The sequence below is a fragment of the Lutjanus erythropterus genome, chromosome 2, assembly GCF_056507025.1.
Source record: "Lutjanus erythropterus isolate fLutEry1 chromosome 2, fLutEry1.hap2, whole genome shotgun sequence".
Classification (NCBI taxonomy): Eukaryota; Metazoa; Chordata; class Actinopteri; order Lutjaniformes; family Lutjanidae; genus Lutjanus; species Lutjanus erythropterus.
Window position 1 is genome coordinate 10295375 of NC_139318.1, and position 22845 is coordinate 10318219.

Here is a 22845-nt window from a genome sequence, read left to right on the forward strand (position 1 = left end):
GGAGTGCTGGATACGAACGTGTCTGTGCGGCTTTCACACATACACACATGGTTTGCATAAATATGTTGACAGTTGCATCAATGTTTGAAGACACACTAGAGACTCGGGCTGATATTTGCTCTGAAATGAACAGTCCAGGTGCAGCGTCTATCTGACATGAGCCTTCAATGAGAGCTTCAGGGAGCTGTTAATTGTTGAACTTGGCACGGTACCTGAGTCCTGTACAACAGCAGTAACAGGTGTTCCCAATTCAAAGAGCAAATGATAGGGCGTGTGTGTGGTCTGTCTGCTCACAACCTGCCAGACGATCACTTGAGTGTGTTGACTAAGTGTGTGAAAGGTGTCAGAAATAGGAGTTGCTGATATTGTCTAACATCTTAGCCTCTGTCAACAATAAGAACCTGGTTCCATTCACGCTGGTGTTTTCAAGTCGTTAAGTTTGCTTTTCACATTGGCATGCAAAAAACACTCCCACACACTTGGCTAACTTGCTCTAAGACATTTTCTGTCATGTTTCGGGACTAGACCTTCATTAGGGAAACAGTTTGTGCCAGCATGAGGCCATATTTGTCCACTGCTGGTGAGATTGGAGTCAGAGAGTCCACGATTGGTCTGTGGGTGTCCACAGCCGAGGAATTAAAGGAACAGATCTAGCCATCTAACCTGGTTTGCAGCATTTGGTCCTGTGATGCCCTGAGGTGGCGGGAGGGAGTGAGGGTTCCTTTTTCTTTCTTCTTTCTTCTCTGCCCCTCTTTTTTTTCCTTTTCTTTTTTCTTTTACTTCCCCTGTTTTTGTCTTGTTGTCATTTTGCACAATTGAGCACAATTTTTTTTTGCTATTAATTGCTGTGGCTCCTTACACTTGTTATTAATGTATATCGTCTTTCCAAAGTTGTTTTTTTTTAACACTTTATTTACAGGGATTTTCCATATAACGTGCAAGACATTAACATAAATAAATAATACAACTAACTACAACCAAAACAAGTCTCTTAGTGGAGCCGTTAAGGGTGCATCTCATTTTTCTTCATTTTTCTTGATGTTCTGCATCACTATCATTGTTGGTCCTGTGATGGTGGGTCCTTCCACTGAAATAAAATTAAACATCTAGTTAATAGAGAAGAAAAACCAATAACCTTCTGTAGGTGAGCAGGGAGACTAAAATCACATGGAGAGTACAGCAAAAATACTGACAGTAGGGGAAGACATGACTTTTCAGCTGCATACCTTGGAAATAGTGTTAAAAAAGGGTGACCAGAAAGCGGCAAGTTTTGGGCAAGACCAAAGCATGTGAAAGACTGCTGCTGGGCTCTGTTTGCACTTGTCACACATAGCACTTACATTTGAAAATATTCTTGCAAAATTTTGAATAAATAAAAAAATTTATCAGAAAAAAATAAGACATCATAAATAGGGAGTGGTTGTTTGTTAGCAACCAATCACATTTTCCATGTGCAAAAAAAGGGACAGAAATATCAATGGGTTATTAAACACACTACAGTATCCAAAACAGCATTTGAAAAAATAAAAGACTCTATATAATAATAATCTTAAATGTATCCCCAAAATGTTTGAATGGAAAAATACCTAAAGGTTAAACTGCATTCTCAAAAACTATACAAATGACTAAAAAGTTAAAAGATACTACATTCACAAATATTGTCAGTTACATTTGTAAATGAGCTGATAGCGATAAATTTGTGCGGAAGTCCTACTTGCCCCTCTCTCATGCACCTGTCTCATCAAATACATGTGCAAAGTGTTCCTTTTTTCTGAGTCACATTGACATGTCAGAGCAACAAGAAATAGCCGATGATGGCTGCATCCAGTGTAAGTGATAGAAAAAATTCTCCATTTTGACCGTTTGGTCCAGGCTCATTACACCTTTTTTCTATTGTTTCCTTCTCTCCATCATTTATTTCAGTAATTTTGTATGGTCAAATACATAATTCAGTGGATATGTTTTTTTTTTGTTGGGTTAAAAGCAGAGACTGAATCTGACTCTACTTTTTATGGTTGCATATGGTACACTAAAGTAGCTAAAAAAAACTATGCTGTGTTCACCAGAAATAACAATTGCAGTATGCATAACATGTGGATTGAAAAGACGGACACAACAACTTCGAACTTTGGCATTTGAAGTTGGATAAAGAACAATAAAACTGAGACGGAGGTTCTGTTGTTACAGTGGCTCACAATGGCTGACGTGTTTTGGACTTGAAACTCAAAGTTCAGTTTTCAGTTTTGACTTGAGACTTGAGTGAAAAGACTTGAGACTTATTTGTGACTTGAAAAACAATGACTTGGTCCCACCTTCGTAAAATGGTGATTTAATTTAAAACAAAACAGTGTAAACATGCAAGTATAATTTTGACTGTTGGGGTCTGTTCCAAGAAACTGGTTCACTGAGCAATTCAGATAAGTTTGCAGCGTAAAATCTGACCTGGAACAGGTCTTCTTACGTCACAGCCCGTTCAAGATTTGAGGAGGTTCCACGTTTTAGTCAGCAAAATTATCCAGATTACTCTGTGAAAATGCTTCTTGGAACAGGGCCCTGTATTGTGAGAACAATATTTTGATGAATAAAATGATTAGTCACAGGGTTGTTGCCAAAACTGTATAAATTTGCATTATCTTTGCAGTAGTTTTGTCAAACAATGTGGTTTTTCTGTCTCCCCTCTAGGAGACTTGTAGTAGGGCACTTGAATTGTAGAGGAAAGTATGCATTTGCAGCCATGTAGGCATTGCCCCTAATCATACCCAGATTAAATGTAAATCTATAAATCAAAAGCTATAAACTGTAGTTCACACTGTCATAATGCATCTCATGTTAAGCTGGATTTATAGTTGATGCAAGGGCTTAATAGGAGGCACAACATAGACACATGTGGCATATGTTTGGACTTCTGGTTCCACATCAATTTTCACATCTCCCTCATAAGACTAGACAGATGTACCGTACATGATTGGTGTTAATTCCTTCACTGTGATCCAGAGCAACAATTTTGGTGAGCAGAAGATCTGCAGCAGAAATGTTTTTGCTGATTTGCTGTTGAGAAAAGTGTAGGAGAAAACTCAAGCAAGCCAGTAGTTTTAATTATTTCAACTTCATTTCTCAGAATGCGTGTTTTGTCATTTTACCCTGGTAGAAAAGGTCTAAAAAATAACTTACTAGAATACCAACAAGTCTCGACCACAGTTGCCATGGCAAAGGCACAAATCAGACAGGTAGAGAATTTGGAAACTTTCATCGTCACAGATGAAAACAACACAGAGTCATCCTTGCTGAAATTCAGCCCAAATTAAAAGTAAATAGATTTTGGCAAATGCACACAGCCTTGTACCTTCAACTTTTTTTTTAATCAAAGAACCACATTTTTTATTGTGGTTGTATATCTTTTGTGCTGATGCTCTAACCGAGAGAGTTTCATGTTTGTACTCAGACTTTTCCGTGGTTTTAGTCTTTTTCAACAAGGAGTGAATGCAGATGAGATGGAAACACTTCTTCCAGGTCTGATGTAGCGACCATTTAAGTCACGTGGCTGATAAGCTGTTTCTTCAGTCTCCTTATCGTTTCCATCATCACTCCACCTAGATCTGATGTAACCTTCCTCACATTAATACATGAAACAAACAAATGTTTTCCCCAGTTTAAGGTTTCACTGGCACACCCTTTATTAAGGAATCTTTTTGCGTCCTCTTCTTCTGGAGTGGTGTAATTGTTTTCTGACTGGGGGAACTGGCACCACCAACTGCTTATCTTGATGAAGCAACTCCTACTAATCACCCAACTGCATTCTTTTGTATACTTTTTTTTTTTTTTGCCAATTTCTCTGAAATTTGGTTAAAACTTGCAACACATTTTTGAGTATGTGCCCATCTTGTCAGCTGTAGCTCCTTAACGAACAACCATTCATCAAGTTTAAATCTCAGCTGACTGATGGACCAGATGTGCTGCTCAATACTTAACTCTGCTGTGTTATTCTCTTATTGTCAGAGCTCAAGAGGGTTGGTGTTGCCAGTTGTTTCACGCTTTGACAGCAGTTGTGCATGAACACGTACATCTGACGAGACAGATGATGCCATTGAGTAGACGATCCTCCTTCATTAACGTCAGGGACTCGTGCAAGTTCACACTCCACTACAGAGGTGGTAAGTGTGTCCCAGAGCACCTACAAATGTGTCTTGAGTGATTGGATCCCAGAGCGTCCTCATTAGGTGCTGGGCATGCACACATGGCCACTGCTTGCGATCAAATCACCCGAGACGCATTTTGTCACTTATTATGAACGGGCCGATGAGGCTGCTTGGAGGCGTCTAGACCATGACCACAGTTTGAGAGGTAGTAGTTTTCCTGCTGTGGTGACAGTGGAGTAAAGAACAGTCTTCACCTGCCTGGCAGCCCTTTACTGCTCATCAGTCAGTCAGCAGAGCTGTCAGCTCCTATTGACAGGCCACCTCGCTCAACCCTCCGCTCCCTGTCTCCCCCTCCTCCTCCTCTTCCCTTCACCTCGTGCTCTACAATAGATCGCTCTCTGTCTTTGACTGCCTGTCTGTCTGTGTGTCACAGCTGAAATCAGCTCTGCTTCCTCAATCCATCCTCGCTCTCTGCCAACTCTCTCTTTTTTTTTTAATGCTCTCGCTGTCTATCCCTCTCGCCTCGCTTATGCCTAACATTCCACTTCCCCCTGCCACCTTATCCCACCGCCATCCCCTCTCCCCCTCCTCCCTCCATCTGCTGCATGTTTACTTGTCCTCAGTCGACTGCGCTGGTGTGACTGTGAGTCCCCCCCCCCCTCCCTTCCCCTGCAGCAGCAGACCTTATTTACACTCCTGCTAAACAAGCCCAAGGGAGAGCATGATCCCCGATGACATGCACTTGCAAGCTCGCAACACATCCCTAACAAGCCACAAAGAAAAGAAGAGAAAGGAACGCGGGATAAAAATCTCTGTTTCTGTCTCCAGGCTGTGTGTGTCCATTAGTGCAGAGAAAATCTGAGAGTGAAGGCAGTGATTAAAGACAAGCAGCAATTAACAGGCCAGGGCTGCAGAGGTGTTTAAGAGTTGTGAGCCCCTATTTTGCCAGCTCTATAAATGAGGAGTTGTTAGGAGTAATTAGCGCACCAGCGACTGCAATGCACGCCAATAGGAGCCAGTATTCAACCTAAGGGAATGAGGGAAAAATGAAAAATTCCTGGATTGAAAATATGTGGCTGAGCCAAACATTTACCGTCAGTTGCATCTCAAGCCCCTTTTCACACTGAACAAAAAACCTACTCTCTCCTACTCTTCAGTAGGAAAGGGTACACTGGGCTTTGACTCTCAGGTCAAATGACTTTGAAGTAGTCAGGGGTATTTATTGGCTCCAGGTCTGATAGGCAGTGATGGAAACATGATGCCCGGGTGGACACACTGATTTACATCCCTTTTCGTGGGAGGCACTGAAGGCTTGCTCCATCCGTTAGTAACATAAATGGCTTTTTTGCTCCTTTTTCATACACGTGCTGCTTCGCTTGATTCAGTTTGTCTCGCTGCTTCAGCTCAGTGTTGAGCGTCTGTAAAACAGTGGATGTTTAATTTCCTATAAGTTCTTTGCAGTAAAAGAACTGTGTTATTTTGTTAGCTAAAAGCTTTAATTATAAAGCATCAAAATCAGGAAATGTTGGGTTTTCATCAGCAGTAATTTAGGACGACCAGTGTATAGCTGAACGCGAACATGAAACAGTAAAATGAAGCAGATGTGTGAAAGTACAAACAGGGATGCAGGAGAGAAACTGAGCTTCAAACCACAGAGATTCAGTAAGAAGCTGCAAAAGTACTGAGATTGGGACACCCAGAAACTTTTAAAAATGCTTTTTTAAAAGTCTCTGCTCTCCTGCACACATAAATTGAGTCTTGGCTTTTAAGCTCACATAAGAAGAAAAACGGAAAGGAAAACTTGTCTGCCAGCGATGGGAAAAGGTTGCATTTATTATTTGTAGTGGGCTTAACTACATAAAAAATGCATCTGCTCCCTTATTTTGGTGTAAAAACGGTATCTGTGTCTACTTCCATTGCTTTCTCTTACACTGCTTTTACAGTGGACAAAAGAACACTAACATGTGGCTTTTGTCTTCAGTGGGAAAGGGTACAATCGGCATTCATTCCTAGGGTCAAATGACTCTGCGGTCGTCATGGAATTTATTGGCTCCAGGTCTAATGGGCAGTAATGGAAACATGACACCCCGGTGGACACGCTAATTTATTCCCCTTTTTGGGGAGGCAATGAAGTCTTGTTGCCTCTGTCTGTAACTAATGTCGCTTTTTTTGTTCCTTTTTAATACACATGCTGTTTGGTTTGAGGTTGTGCTCCAATTTGCAGTGATGGACACTCTAATCTTTGCCCCTTTTCCAGCGGATGAAGGCTTAATGTCTCAGTTGCTGACTTCTCCAACTCTTGTCAACTCGGCCACAAATTCCATCTATCATCATTCAAGTAGCATTCAAACATTTCTCCAATTTAGTCAGTGTTTGAGTTTGAAAGACAGACTGCAGTAAAGGATATAAAAATGTAACCACCATAACATTGTCACTCACCTCTGCTGCTTCATACTGTTTAGTAACCATTTTTTCCGGTGTGTTCATGACATTGAACATGACACATCAGGAGAAAAAACGGAAAAGTAAACTTGTCTATTGGCAATGGGAAAGAAGTCAATCTCCTGTTTGTGTTGTGCTGGATGGCTTGCTGAGTTTTGTGTACTCTGTTTTGCAGACGTACAGCTCCTTGCAAGACGTCCTGGTGTCATTTGGACGTAGGGTTTTGTGCTACCCTCTCTACAGACACTTTGGCATGGTCTCTGCAGCTATCTGTGACACAACCAAGGTTCTGCAGTCAGGTGAGTCCCGCTAGAAGCACCACACCACCAACCCAAACACACACACACACACACACACACACACACACACACACACACACACACATTGTGATTGTAAGCTGCTTTCGTGGTAAACTCTCGTCTAAAGGAGCAGCCTGCTGGACGGACACAGAGTTTGGAGAAAGCGTTTCAAGCACATACTGCAGCGTGTGTTTTCAGAGTAATATTCTTCCAGCTAAGCAAGAGAGTGGCCCGACTCCCACCCCCTCAGGGAGCAAAATGTGGATTAGTCGAGAATGGACTGTTGACTTTGATATCTCAGAGCCCGGAGTAATCTTTAAATCAAAATCCCCGGCAGACAGATGAAACTGTGCTGTGTAAACACACTCAGGATGTGTGAGGGCTAAGATTATCCAGCTTGTGATGATTTTAACGCCGGTAAATGACAGCAAATTAAAGGCCTTTTAAGCTCCAGATTAGCATTTCTGCGCCTCATTAAGTAGGAAGATGAGTTGATCAGGAGAGCCAAGGAAACAGCAGTCAGAGTCACTCTTTCCTTCACCTTCTTTCTCTTACCTCGGAAACAGTTTTTCCATCGTAATGAGATTTAGTATGTTCATCCCGAGCCTGGAAATTGTTGACCGCATATACAACATCATGCTCAGGCTCTTCTTTGTCCAAAAATAGCCAACTGATAAGACGTTGTGTTTATTTGTTTCAGTGTATTAGGTGGAAAAGGCTAATTATTTCACTATTTTTTTTCATAATGTTCACTCACAACTCATAGCCTTCATTATTTGCAAGCATTAGGGAAGTATGAGTAATAGGGCTTTTCTTTAATGAACTGTAACACTGCAGTAATTTGGCCTGGCGTGCGTCTGAGGGTGTGTTTCCTCCCAGCATTACTTTACACACTAATTAATTTGTCAGGATAAAGCAAATGGAAATGCATGCTCCGCGTTTGAGGCACTTCATTTAAGTGGCTGTGAAAGCAAACATTCATAGGTATTAGCAAAACAAACCCATTAACGGCAGCGCACAGGTTAAGGCCTCAGAGGAAATGTTATCCAGGGGTAAATATTTGAACAGCCCTCTGGCAGCGTGGCGAGTATTCTCAAGGAGCTCCTCCACCTGCCTCCTCCGAAGTGGCTGTAACTAAAGAGCTACTGGGCAGGTACAAAAAAGAAGGGGGGGAGGGGAGTTAGAGTTACGAAGTGTGGAGGAGGACCTCTGGGTCATGCTGCTGTCATGTTTGGACAGCCAGGACAAGACAAGACAAGAAATGTCAGATGCGGTCCCCTGTTACAGATCCTCGCACCATGCATCTCGGCTGTCATTCATTGAGACACTTTTTGCTCTGAACGTAGCATTTCTTTGGGAAATCTGAGAGGGAGGGGAAGAAGAAGTTTGTGAATTTAATCTGCGGATGTCAAATTTTAGGTCAAATAAGCTCTCTGACCTAGTTATGGAAAATCAAGACAAGTAATGAAATTTTGAAACCAGGGCATGGTGTGAACATTTTAGGTTCAGCGTACTGATGGTCTTTTATGGGATGAGATGCATGGATTGTGTGTGTGCATGTGGGAAAACGGAAAAGAGCAAATGAGAGGCACAGCATAAGAGAAGGTGCTGATATTGAATGCTACAATATGTGCCTTCACTTTAACGAGACGGTTGAACTACATTGAACTAGATTGTGATGTATGAGGCCAGTCCTGCTATGGCTGAATATCCTTAGCTAACTGGGTTTTAAAGACATCTGAGTCACAAACTCTTTACCTCTCACATTCACAGCCCTGGTAGTCAGGTGGTCATCAGTCATTAATCCAATAAGCGAATACAGAGTTGGGACCAATCTGATCCAGTGTTGGTATTGGGGGCCGACCCTGACGGAAATCACTTATCGGACATTGGATTGATATCACTGATCCATGTATCCATTTAGATTCTATAGTCTAGGAATTACACATAAGTAATAATGCATTTTTAAGCCCATAGCCAAAATGTTTCAGCATAAATCAATTAATTAATTAGTAATTAAATAGTTCTACAAAGATTTCAAGTAGTTTCCTTAGTTTTTTTGTCCCCCGGAATTCTGAGTTAGATTTATTGACTATAAAAATAATCGTTAGTTGCAGCTCTTGTTATATTGTTATAATATTTCAATAGTTTCTCATTTTAAACGTTTTGGAAAAGATGTACTGTACATTCCTCTTTAGAAAAAAAACACTAAGAAAAAACTCAAATAAAGAATATAAAGAGTTATGCGCAGACTACCCAGTTCTCTCTCAGCCAGGATTTCTATAATTAAAATGAAAGTTATACCTAGGACAGTTTCATGCTATCTTTGTCCCTTCCGCTCAAGTACTGGAAACATTTGCATAAAATAATCTCACAGTTCATATGGAAATGCTTACATCGAAAATGAAAACCTTACAGCCAGGGAAAGGAGTCTGGGAATTTGGCGGCTGCTGATATGAATCTATGCTTTATATCTGCGTCCTTTATTAAGCTGGTTCAGTCATGATAAATCTATTCCATGGCTTGCAATCGAAAGGAGATTTATAAATGCAATCCCTTTGAAATATTCTCAGATTTTTTTTATATTAGAAAACATAAACTCGCCAAGTAGATATTTGGTGTTAGGCTGAAAAATTACATTTACATAATATGATGACGATAAAGAAGATATACAAATGTGTTGGAGAGAAGGAATGGGGGAAAAAAACTTTGTCACTTTGCTGCCTCTGCTGTTTTTGGAATCTCTACTTTTTTAACAGCAGACACAGCAGGCTTTGTTTTTGGCCCACCTCACACCCACCACTACATCTTTGCAAGCCTGCTTACTCGGCAGCCATGAAAGAATAACTTGTACATTTGGACTTGCACATTTCTTCCCCACTCATTGGATAACCTGTGCTTGCCTAATTAACACAACTTGTTCAACATCTCTTCGGCATCTCACCAAAAGAGAGCTGGTGCACAGAGCAACCTTTCCCCTGATTTTCTACAAACAACAACTCATGAATCTTCCCCGCGAAAAAGAAGTCAGATCTTGGAAGCGAGTCTGTTTTTGCCTTACATGATCCAAGTCCTGAATTTGAGGGCAGAGTTCCCTGCATACGATCCCATGCTTAAATGAGAACCAAATGTTTGTTTAAGGTTTTCCTCACCGCGAGTGCGCTGTTTGTTTTGATTGGGCTGGAATGTCTCTGGACAATGCCAACCAGCTCTGCAGAGGTGGAGAGGAGCATTTTCTCTTGCCCTCAGTGGATTGTTGGCCACATCATAGGGCTATTTATATGCCTGATTGGAGGGAGAAGTGCTGTGGCACTTTGGTTTGCTGTATGCTTCAGGGAAAGGTAATTTGTCAGAATAACAAATGGATATTCTGTGTGATGTATTTGTGGTGTTGAAAGCTGCAGCATGCCGGCTAAAATGATCTCAAAACATATTACTTAAGTGCAGGTTCCAAACATAAATGCATGTCATATGCACTGAAACAAAACACTCCCACAAATTAATAAACATGTTTGATAGTTTACATAGTTTGGTGGGCGGATGATTTATTTAAATCATAATTAAACTCAAATTTTCTGTAATTAATTGCATCCTGGTTCACATGGATCCTGTACACACAAAATCCACATCAAATTAAGACACAGTCGAAATGGAGTAAAATGAAAAATGAAATTGTGGTGTGCATAAGACTGGGTTTTTCTGAATGTTTATCACTGTTGTCAGTAAGAGTTTTTGATGCTTAATTTTAAGTGGTGAATTGCGTCATTTTTATGTTTGAGACATCTTTGTTATGACAACTTGACATTTGTACTTAAGTCTGTTGTCAAACTAGCCTTGTAACGTTTAATGGCATCTTTATGACAGTTCCAGAATTTGCCACATCAGTTGAGGTCAAGGGAGTGATTCATGATGTTACAAAAGCATTTGGCGCTGTACTGATAGCTTTATGACAAGTCCAAAATGTATTAATCTCATTCAGATCAAAGGAAATATCCATGACCCAATTGTTTTCATGACAACCAATGTTAAAACTAACCACATATGGCGGTTTAATGTAATGTTAAAACGTCGTTTCTTTAGGTTTGATAATTAGGCCTGCTATGACATGTGTATGACAGGTTATGTTGTCTTGGTTAAGGTGAAGCTGTCATAACAAAGACATTGCTGGTTTGTTTTAAAAATAACATAATTGACTTAATGACAACTGTGATAAACATTCATAAAGTTCATGACAAGTGTCATATCATGGTTATGAAGGTGTCAGTCTTACGTACACCCCTTCAATTAAAGTGTTAACAAGATTTTGTTTAAGTATATCTATTTATGAATATTCAATGTTGTGTGTTTCTGGTGAGTGCAAACAATAAGGTCTCTCTGTACTGTTTATTTAAGTTGCTAAGGCGTTAGTTCACCCCAAAGAGCACATATTTCCTCACTAGCATTTATGAGATACTATGCAGAGAATTACGGTTTTATGTGCCAAGATTCTGAGATATTGATCTTGATTTCTGCTTCTTCCACCCCAATTCCAGGGAGGTGAACACAATTTTGTTTATGGCGCTCAAAGCAACATAAAACTGGAGTTTCATAAATCACATAAATACATCTTCATTGGCAGGAGACATTTGCATACAGCCTCAGGGTGGGGAAACAAAGTTATCTCTCAGACTGCTTTGTTTTTTAGAGTGTAATTATTGGAGCTAGAGCATCACGAGTCCTTAGCGTTAGTTGAAATCACGAGTAAAAATTAACTATAGAAGCCCAGTAGTATCATTTTTTGTCTGGCTGGGGCATTTTTCCAAAGTTTTGCAATGACTGATTCAAGCAACAGGCTTCGATACAGTAGCCGTGTCCATATTTCAGACTGCATACCAATTCCAAGCAGGTTTTGAGTCACACTAGAGAAGTGGAAAATTGAAATATACTCACAGTTCAAAGGATTAAGATCAGCAAATCCGATTGTCTTGCAAATCCAAACATTCATGATAAGATTGCAACAATGTTGTATGCAAAAAACTTTGACATCTTGATACCATCCATTTAAGAGCAGATGGGTTTTTAGAAAATTGTTTTCCCAAGCACTTGACAAAAAAAGAGACATTTCAAAGCTTCAAGCTGTGTAGTTAAGTGACCTGCGTTGGAATGAGCGCCACTCACAATTGGAAAACTACTCCAGTTCATTACCTTGCTGGATTGAGTCATTGATGTAAAAATTTTGAATTGGGCCTTCAAGTTTGTCAGATCACAAGCAAAATGGATTTGAATTAGGACTACTTTACAATAATGGTGCACAATAGCTGAATGGGCAGACTTGACTGGCTGTCAAGCAGAAAATCATCAAAAACATTCCATGCTATTTTTGACAGATCAAGGCAAACACATTTCTGACAGAAAGCCTGAGCAGAGCTGCCATTAAATTGACAGGATGAATGCCAAAAATAGAGTTGTCTTCTTTGGCTCTTTTGTCTCAGATGAACCACTTCTTAACCAGGAACTCTTCTTAAACCGTATGGATCAAATTACTGTGCAGCTCGCAGGGATTTTCCTCTGATCCTGTACCTTGGCTTTTATGTATGGAACAATGACTGCAAGCCTTTAGATGCATGCTGTGTCTGCCAGCAGCTGGAGTGCATTGTCATCCTTAATACTGAGCGCGAATAACACTGCTTTTCCATTTGCCTGCCACGGTGTGTTGCTGTGCCCAGGGAAAGCCTGTGTCCTCAAATGCCTGCTGGATATCCACAGAGTCTTCAGAGAGAACGACCCGGCCTACATACTGAACGATCTGTACATCACAGACTACTGCGTCTGGATCCAGAGGGTCAAGTAAGTTCGCACACACTCATAAACCCATACAGGCACACAGTGTAGAAGCCTTCATCTTCAGAGAATTACCTTGAGAGCCAAGGGAAGTGCCACTCAGGGCCCATGATGTACCAGTGCTTTAGAGGAGAGGATTGGACGAGTCATTTGTCACAGCAGGGCCAATTGAATGACCAAAGCCAGCAAGGGATGCAATCTCCCTTGTCTCCATTATCATGTGTCAAAAGTACCATGAGCAGGTCTGAAAAGAGCCAGCTGCACTCAGCGGATTCTCTCCGTATGAAACTTTTAAGAGCGCACGTGTGTGCCGGGCTCATATCTTCCCTGGGTGTAACCTTGCACCAGCATCACAAGCCAAACATGCAAAACTTGGATTTTTTCTCCAAGTGATATAGGTTTGATGACTCTGTCCTCCTCTTCGTGCATATTTTAAAATTACTTTCGCATTTCAAATGTGAGCCTGCAAGCACATTACTCAGTAATGAGCTCTGTTTTACTCTTGGCCAGGGTTCAGCCAAGTGGTGTGCTCGTCTGGAAAAAGCCCAGTTGAAAAATGTGTGCCTGATGTTGTAGGCTCAGCGCCCAGATGCAGACACGATAAAAGGTCTGCAGGGATTTAGTGCCCCCACCCCACCCCCCCACCCCCTTCCCCTCACATTCTCATTTCTACATTTTTCCAGCAGAAGAAGTCTTGAATTCTGCTCTTAAAAAATGCTATGGACGCTGGGATCTTAATGGGTGGGAAAAATCAATAGCACGGTTTAGGGTTGGTGGGATCTCTGTCTGAGAGACCAGAGAGATGACACACTTGTGCTTTTAAAGGCTTTCCATCTTACTGTGTTTAAGCACACGGAGCTACTGATGCTCTTGTCAACTCATTGAAAAACTCAATCAGTCTCTTCTCAGCTGAGGGGCACCGGAGCAACGCCTCCCCCTCCCTGCTCCTCCTTCCTTTGCCTCTGCTGTATATTGGAAGTAAATGTCAGCTTGACCTAACATGCTGACTCCTACTACGCCCTGCATCGATCATTAAATGGATTAGCCCGTGCTCTCGTAGCACTGACCTGCGATTAAATTGAAACATTTCCCTTTTGTTTTGTTTTTTGTCCTGTCAGTAAAGAAAGTTGACAGTTTTTTTAGGTTCTCTATGAGCCGTCATGTTCTGAAAAAGACATTCAGTTCAGTAAAAAACCACTTCTGTCACCTCCAACCACTTGAAAGAGCAACCAAGCATGTATTGTTTTTGTTGTTTCAGTACGGGTCTCCTGGCTCACACTCAATCGAAATTCCATACTTGTGGTTCCTGAAACTATGTTCTCATGTTTGGAGTACAATATTTAAAAGAAGCCTGCGGTCCGAATGCAAAGCGGCACAGGAGATTCTGGTCCCGTTCTGTGATGTTTGGAACGATCGTGGTTTCCACCAGCCTCTCTACGCTATCATACGTGCAGCTTGTTGTGGCAGCCCTTTTGTGTCGTCTGACAGGTTTGATGACAGATCGTGTAGGCATTGTTTTCTTCAGTGCGAGATATTCCCCCATGCTCTGGATTTGTCATCCTCCGCTAAGTGAGTCGTCTCTGGGAGCTGTGCGGTAAGACAAGATGTAATCTATACCCTCGGTGCAATCCCTGTATCTTGTCAGTCCTCGCAGCGATGAGCTGCGCATGATGGACATGGCGATTAATGGATGTATGCTGGCTGGAGGGTTGATTTATTTAATCTCCTCGCTGTCCCACATGCATTTCTACTCCTAAAGTTCCTCTGACTGCCGAGACATCGGTCTCAAATTTACAACCTCGTAAAGACTTCACCGTGATTTAAGCCGCAGGGCAGGCGCTCCCCTTTACTCTCACACACATAGCCGGAGCAGAAGCCTGCGCGTTGAAATCAGGAGTGCAACCTCAAAGCAAATTGCTCTTCACATTGTCTCTGTTGTGTGGAACTACTTCTGTTTTTTCATCGTAATGGTCACTGTTCCAGAATTTAACACACACTTCCTTTGTGGAAACTGTTTAAACATCACCCTCACACACCCATCCAATCCTAATTATCTCCGAATTGTTAACAGAGAGCATTATTCCAAATAGAGCATCGGCCGCTCCAGTTCATTAGTTTCAGGGTATGCTTTTGAAGGTCCTCGGATGCCAAAACCCCTGCAGAGCTGCTGGACTGCAAAGAAAAAGCGAGTCGCCTCACTTTCTATCTCTTTGTCGTCGTCTTTTCCCTTTATCAAAAAGCTTGGAGAGAGGCCAATGTAGATTCACAGCAGCCAGCACAGACAAAGCTTATAAGCCCGGTGTTGTGTTACACTACCTCAGTTAAATCAGAGGGGCTACAACTTCCTTTTAAAAGCGCTGGTTCACATGCAACCACCCACCCACCCTCATTAATTGGGTCAATTAGATTCTAGCAGGAAAAAAAAAAACATGGCAGCGTACAACTGATGTGCTCCGGGGTTCGTCTCAGAGGGGGGAAGTGAGGTGAGATTCATGTTTCCATATGAAGTCATTAGTGGAAAGGAAAAAGTTGTTTTATGTGGATTTTTTTCTTTAGTTAGAATTTGTGACTTGTCTATAACAGTATTTCTTAAATAATGGTCCAGGAACTCCCCACTGGTATGTGGCACTCTGCCAGGGAGTCCATGAACAGTTTTCAGATTCATTCATTTAAATTATCACAATATGAAAAAAAATTATGAATTTTAAACAAAAAGCTTTATAGTTCAAACAAATATTTTTAATTTTTAAATCTGAGATAGTTTGTAGAATCTAATCTCACAATCTATAACTCATATTAAAAAAATATATAGACAGGGCTTGCCATGATTTTTTTTTTTTCCAAGAGCCACTTTGGCTAGTGGTTTTATAGTTATCTAGTAACTAGCTGGCTAGTTACTAGCCCTGCACCAAATCTAGCCATAGTATGTGTGTATAGAGAGGCAAAGTCCCTCCCATTCTAGTATGCCCCATAGGACCTTACTTCAGAAAAAATATGCATGGCAGTCAATGGTGAGAGACTTTTTTTTTCAGTTTCTGTTTGAATTGTGTCATGAATTACACATATGATGTTTGTCAATTTATCATGGATTTGTTTTGTGTGAAAGCTACATCTCTCGTTTTGCACAGTGTACGTCACTAACACTGATATTACTGTCTCTTGCAACATTATCTTACCTGAAGTGGTTTATCCAGCGACTCCCGGTTCTTTTACCAGCCAGGAAACAAAAGAACGAGCAAAACCTTTTGTTTGTGTGACTTCATCCTGGTATGGTAAACACGCACGCCTCATAGCTTCAGCAGCTTAGGTTAACTTCTGGTGGAAGAAAGTCACAACGTCACATATGCAACTTCTGGGTGTGTACTTGTCTTAATGACGTATCTTCACATTCTTATACATCAACGGTTTTATGACAAACGTCAGCTTGTAATATTATCTATTAAACAGACAAATCCCATGCGTAATTTGTGGCACAATTCAAACAGGATCAAAAAATATTTGCTTCTCACCATTGGCTGCCATTGATTTTTTTTTAACAGAAAGAAAGGTCATCCTGCGGAATGGGAGGGACTTTGCCTTTCTATACATAAAGATTTATAAGCCACCCACATAAGTAGCCACTAAGGGTGACTACAAAGTGCCACTGTTGAATTCTACCGGTCTTTGGTGGGTGCTAATTTTGAGCCCATATATATATAAGCTAAAGCTAAGTTCATCCTCGTGCCAGTCAAGCACTTGTCACCCACACGTCACCCATCAATGGTGGAAACCTGCTCTCTCTATCAGGTATTATGTTGACATGCTGCAAGTATTTTTAATACATGTCTAAATCTTTCTTATACTTTTCTCTTGTGTTGTGCTTTTACATAACTAAGTAGAAGTGGCTGAGAACTATTGAAAACTTAAAGTCTATATATAAGTGTGAGTTGGACAATCGCACATTGTCCCAGAGACTGGAAAAATGACAAGAAATGTGTTTAGGAATAAACAAGACTCGCACCATAACAGCTGAATGGACAGACTCAGATAATTGTGAATGATAGGTGCGAAGTGAGCAGCCCTCAAAAAACATGGGTATTGTTTTCACTGAAGAAAGGGAGTTCAACAAAGAGAAGAAAGTAGGCTACATGACAATTACAAAGGAAATTGCCAAAAACAAAAAAGTTCTACATTCTTTAGACCATCCTTTTACTTGTGGATGACGAAACAGCCCTCTTCCTCCCTCATCTCATTCGCCATTGTGTGCATAACAATGGCCACTGGAGAGAGTCGGCAGCTCTGACAGCAGCTCCCCCGCTGGGGAAAAGCATCTGTGGCTCTAACAACTGGGAAAGTCTCAGGGCAGCGAGGTCAAGCACGGGGTCGGCGTGTCAGCTGAGACCCGCGGTCAAACGCCTTGAAAATGCACTTGTGCATGGTGGCGCGGTGTTAACACCCATCCCCCCCGTCGAGCACGGCTGGTCAGTTCACCTCAGTACACCTCTCTGTGCGATTGCAGAGCACAAGGCACTTAATGCCCGGATTTTCCCATCGGCTACTTAGCGTGATCTGTGTTTTAATTTTACATGTGCTCCGGGGCTTTTCCCAGAGAGCTGAAATTAGGTGTTGCAGGCTGTTTCTGTGGTGTGATGTTCCTTGTGTTGAAGAAAACTGTCCTGCAGCCAAACCTGGCAGCCTTCTGTGCCCCCCCCCAATACACACAACTGCACAGCTGATGTGACAACCAGATGTTTGCTGGGAATGACTTCCCTGGAACCACCAGGCAGCGTCTGACAACTGTCAAGCACTCGTCCTGATGGCTTTGAAAGAGATAATGGAGTTGCTGTATCTGATGTTAGCCACAGCACTGAAGGAGATCCTAGAGTCCCCACTGGGGAGAACAAAGACACAAATGTCTCCAAGCTAACAGGGATAAGTAGTACAGATTTCCTCCCAGCATGGGGCCACTCCACTTTTTTGTCTTGAATACACAAGCTCATCTTAAACACAGACTTTGCATAATTTCCTCTTTGCATGTTAGGAGTGCCCACTCTAGCTACTACAATCAATTATAGTGGAAGGATTTTTCTGTCTTTGCAGCCTCAAATGCTTAGCATCTAATCAGATGCTGAGTAAACAGCTGTCCCTAACATTGTAATTTGTCGCATTTAGAGATATAAACGAGAAACATTAGCAGTTGAATATTACAGACTGAATAACTAATTAATTAACTAATTAACACAATTTCAGGACTGTAATGTCTGAGGGATTACATAAGAGAGAGGAGAGTAAAATAGATGGTAAAGAGCTGAACATACAGTAGTTTGTTGTTAAGATCCCACCATCCCTACAGTAAAGTGGGCTTCAAACCTGGGAATCAAAAAACAACATTAAATTTCAAGCCTGGGGCCTTCACTTTGTTTGAGCATAGACAAAACCAAAGCCCGCGATGCTGTATTTTGATAAAAAATTCAGCTGGACTTTAAAACGTAAATGATGATGTGGGAAAGACAAAACAGTCTTGTCAGTTGTAGCTTTTTAAAAATTCTCCAATAGTCATCCTTATGTTCCACAAAACCCACAAAAGCCTTAAAGGAAAACTAATTTTTCTTTTTAATTTTTTTTTTTTTTAAATTTTCTTATTTATGGAGATCTTTCTCTTGGTTATGATAATATTTTAATCACCAAGGTAACAGGAAATATCCCTTCAACTGAGTCCAATAAGCACACAAAGAGTTTAACGAACCACCAGTGTAGCCATATCATCTAAACCACTAATTTGAAAAAATGAGCAAGCAATGAAAGATTTTTATAATCCCTCATTGTGTAAAACAAGATTAAAATGTCTACAGCCATGCTAGAGGCTCGATGATGGTATCACACTGTATGTTAAAGATTATACTTTAACAATAATAATGAATAATGAAGATTATACCGTATACTACATGTTTACCGTGTCATCCCGGGGTGGCCATGAATGTCTGTACAAAGTTTTACTGCACTCCATCTAATAGTTGTTGAGACATTTCAATCTGAAGCAAAGTTGTGGACTGTCCACATGGCATTGCCATTTCTAGAGCCATGTTGCTAACATGGCTAAAAAAAAGTGTGCTGTAAGTCGAAGTTGAAGCAGGAAGTCTTCTACATCCAATGGATACACTTGTCAACAATCTGAGTAGCTGCCTAAAGTTTTCTGATACAAAAATTGTCAGTTTTCCTCTGCATAGTATGGCTTGGCGCGGCTCAACTTGACTAGACACGCTCTTAGTACCAGGTACTTTTTTTGTTTTTTTTTGTTGTTGTTTTTGTTTTCAACTGCAGCTAGTCGCCTTATCCTGGAAACCAGACAAATCTTCCAAGTACATTTTCATTTGCTTTGGCAGATACCTCTGGCTCCCTCTCCATTCAGACTAAATTGCATCAGCTTTGGCTCCAATAGGGCCAAACACAAGCATTTATTTAATCTGTACGATGTTTGACGGAGGAGCGTCACCTTTCCAGATTTAAAAAGTGATATGTCAAACGTTTCTGTCTAGCACAACGGCTCAGGCTCCCGAAACTCAGATCAAACTGTCAAACTAGGAAGTACTGATCAAATGTGGATCAGGATTCTGTCAGTGCATTGCCTATTTCTCACCTAAAATGTTTGCAGAAACACGATTTAGTGAGGAAGACACCATTCTGTGCCTTGCTTTCAAACAAAACTCAAAACTCCAATATAACTTTAAACCAGGGCAGAGTTAATCAAAGATGGGTCTAGATTATGTTACTACATTACCTATATGTCACCCTCAAGGTTTTCAGAAACATATTTTAGCATACTATTTAGCTGTAACATGAGAAATATTGCGACCAGGCCGCTGCCATTATCTGTCCTGATTAGAAATGAACCAAGCATTGCTACATCACACTTTTTGTTGCCCTGTTGGTTGTAGGTCATGTTTCATTGTTCTTATTGGTTGTATGTCTATCTAGCTGCGTCAAGGTGCATTTTGGTCTTTGCATGCTGATAAATCCAAAAAGGAACTGAGAGGTTCCGGACAAGATCACATTTGGCAGTGCCAGGCTAGTACTGCCTCAATGTGGACAGAATTTTTACCTGATCGTCATACCAATGCCATATGAAAATACTGTGACATCATCAATAATGTGCCACAAATGCACTAGTCTTGCAAAACCAGACATGTCCCCACAGCGCTCAGTGTTGGAGAAAGGCTTGCACATTGCAAACAGTGCTGCTGCAGAATAGTGTTGAGGGGGAAGTGGTGGAGCATTTGCATGTCGGGAGCTCTGAGCATTAAAATGACCACATAACTGCCAAAGAAGAGATAACAGCTAGTTTGCCATTTCCAGTGTAGGTTGCAGCTAGAAAGTTGTTCTTGTTTCCTGGGGACTTTGAAAACATAGAAAGTGAGCATCACAGTGACGCTTGTTTTGCTGGCAGCCATTTTTTAAAATGTGGGTCAAGTGATTAAAAAAAAATGCAGTCACAATATTCCGTCAGTGTTCAGGGTGTCTGAGTGGCACAAGTGACAATTTTCTCTGCCCAATTACTTGTCTGCAGCGTTTTCACTCAGTTTGGTATCGCCTCTGTTTGTTTGGAACCTCAGCTGAGGTGATACCAAAAAAGTATTGAGCACTAGGTGTGTAAATAACAATTTTCAATGCACAAGTCTGTCAGTTCTTCAGACAACAATAAGATATTTGCTGATATCACAAAGTCTGGCACGATTTCAATTTGATTCAGTTTAGGGGTCTGTGATTGATAAAAAGAACAACTAAATTTATGCCAATTTTATGAAATTTGCGACACAAACATGCCATGGGAATTACAAAATAAGGGCATATCTTTCAGATGATGATATAAATCACTTTTTTCACTTTGTATCAATCATACAATCATTGAACGCCAACTCAATAGATCAATCCAGATGGATGCGTCACTACTTACTAGATACTATGCACAATTTTTGAAAGAAAGAGCGTCTCGAGCCAAGCTGTTCCAGTGGAAACGCATATGTTCCGTAAAACTGGGGAATATCTGTACAACCTTTAAGGTCTGTTATTAAAATCGCTGTGCCCAACGGTAACCAAGGTTGTAAAAATCATGACACCAGACAGTCAACAGATAGTTTGGAGTTTTTACAGTACAATAAATCTTTCGTATGCAGCTGAACATTGGAGTGTTGAATAAATACATCTGTGTTTCTCATTTCTGGAATGGAAGTGGCATCCAATGCCTCGGACCGTTCCAGTATTCAGTCACACTGACGGATCACATCTCCCAGTGTCGGCTTTCATCCCCCTCAGCTAGTGAATGATGCATTTTGCGAGTTACACTGAGGAAATCTGGTGCTCATATTACACAGATTTATGCATCTGAAGACAAGCTTTATCTGAGATGTTTTGAAGAGCACAAGACATGCTGAATGAGATGCCCTTTCAATGAACACGGGCCTGATGAAAGAAATGTCAGATTGTAATTTAGCTCGGCTCTTTCACAGACACAGACGCCACACATACACACACCCACACACATGCACTCTCTCTTCCCATTCTCATCGAAAGACTTTGGCAGATGGAAGCGTCTTTGTCTCGCCAGAAGTTTTCCAACCTTGAAAAAGCCACCCCTCCTCAGTTTAATGAAGGCAAGCCACAACAGCGGTGTAGTAATGACTGGATTGTGTACAACATTATCCCTCCCCCTCCTGGACAGAGCCTTTGTATTCACCGCAGGCCGAGCTTCTCCCACCACAGAGCAAAGGAGGGGAGAGAAAACAAGCGCGCCTCCCCAATGCTAACTCAATAATGACTTCCCACGGGGGAAAGAGAATACGGGGCAGTCTTTGAAGTGGCTGTGCTGCAGGAGGCTTCTTCTGCTTCAGTCTCGCTACAGAAAGCTCTCACGTGGGTTTTTATAGAGCCTGGGACCTAAACAGGCTCCTTACAGCCGGCACACACTCATCATCATCAGTCGAGGCTTCATTAATGTCCTGATATCCTGTAGTCATTGCGGGAAACAGCTATTTGTCATTGTTTAAGAAGCTGTGCAGGACTTGGGGATCTTCGCTCATGTTGTGCCTGTCTTGAGTGCCTCTCATACATGGAAACCACAAAATTGCTGGACTCAGCCATCCAAGTTATCCAAAGAATGCGGTGGTTTTTGTCGTTCACACATAAGTCACTTCTGCAGACAGCTTATGTGTTGACATTGTTGTACATGGAGATTTTAGCATCGCTCATGCGAGACGAGGCGTCTCCAGTATTCGTCTTGAGTTTTCAATGCACAGATTTATTTGGAAACTCTGTCAGCAGGAAGCGTTAATGTGCAACTGCATAAATAAAGGGTGGGAGAAAAAAAACAGTTCTCCTAAGTATCGTGGTACTTTTTTTTTCTTTTGCCATTCCTGAATCCATTTTTTCTGTATGTACTTAAATAGCACTTAGTCTGTTTGCTTGATGCTAACACATAATGGGAATTCCAATTAACTCTTAAGTGGAAATTAGCAGCGCATTTGCTGTAACATCATCTTAACAAACTGATCCATTTTACTTCACACTTGCAACAGAAAACGTGTACTCAGACTTACCATATATTTCTTTTGATCTGTTGAAACAGACCAATATCTGCTGACTTCACATTGTAAACACAGTATAGCAATGATGCTGCTGAAATAAAACTCAGAAAGACTGACGTGATGTGCACTGTCTCAGAAATATGGTCGTATGTTAAAAAAGGAAACAAAAATCGTAATATCGAATCGTAATACTTATGGAATCGGCACCCAAGTATTGTGAGAGTATTGGATCGGGAGATAAGTGTATGATCCCAGCCCAAGTATAATTAGTAAAATCACACTCCCTTACACAGATGTGAAGCAGATTAAAGGATGGTGATGTTGGTCTGTTGGTTGGCTGGCCAAACTTGGTACAGACAGCCATGGTGCCCACAGAATGTATCCTAATGATTTTGTTTTCTCTAGTGCCACTGCAAGGTTGACATTTAAGGCTTTGAGTGAAATGTCTCAGCAACAATTGGAATTTATGTGATCCCTTAACATCAGCAACACACAGGAGATGAAAGCGCTGCGATATGTCAACTCTCAAGCAAGCAGGCGCCTGGTTGTTCACACCAGGAGCACATTGCTCTGCGCCAGTCAACAAGCGAT

At 41.2% G+C, this 22845-nt stretch overlaps 1 protein-coding gene across 1 annotated transcript in view; it reads left to right on the forward strand.

The window, feature by feature from the left end:
• shq1 (SHQ1, H/ACA ribonucleoprotein assembly factor) overlaps positions 1 to 22845 on the forward strand; it is a 48325-nt gene that overhangs the window by 19911 nt on the left and 5569 nt on the right. Inside the window, exons 10-11 of the mRNA XM_084727686.1 lie at positions 6754 to 6877; positions 12583 to 12703. Coding sequence (XP_084583812.1) covers positions 6754 to 6877; positions 12583 to 12703 — 245 coding nt within the window. The remainder of the gene's footprint in view (positions 1 to 6753; positions 6878 to 12582; positions 12704 to 22845) is intronic.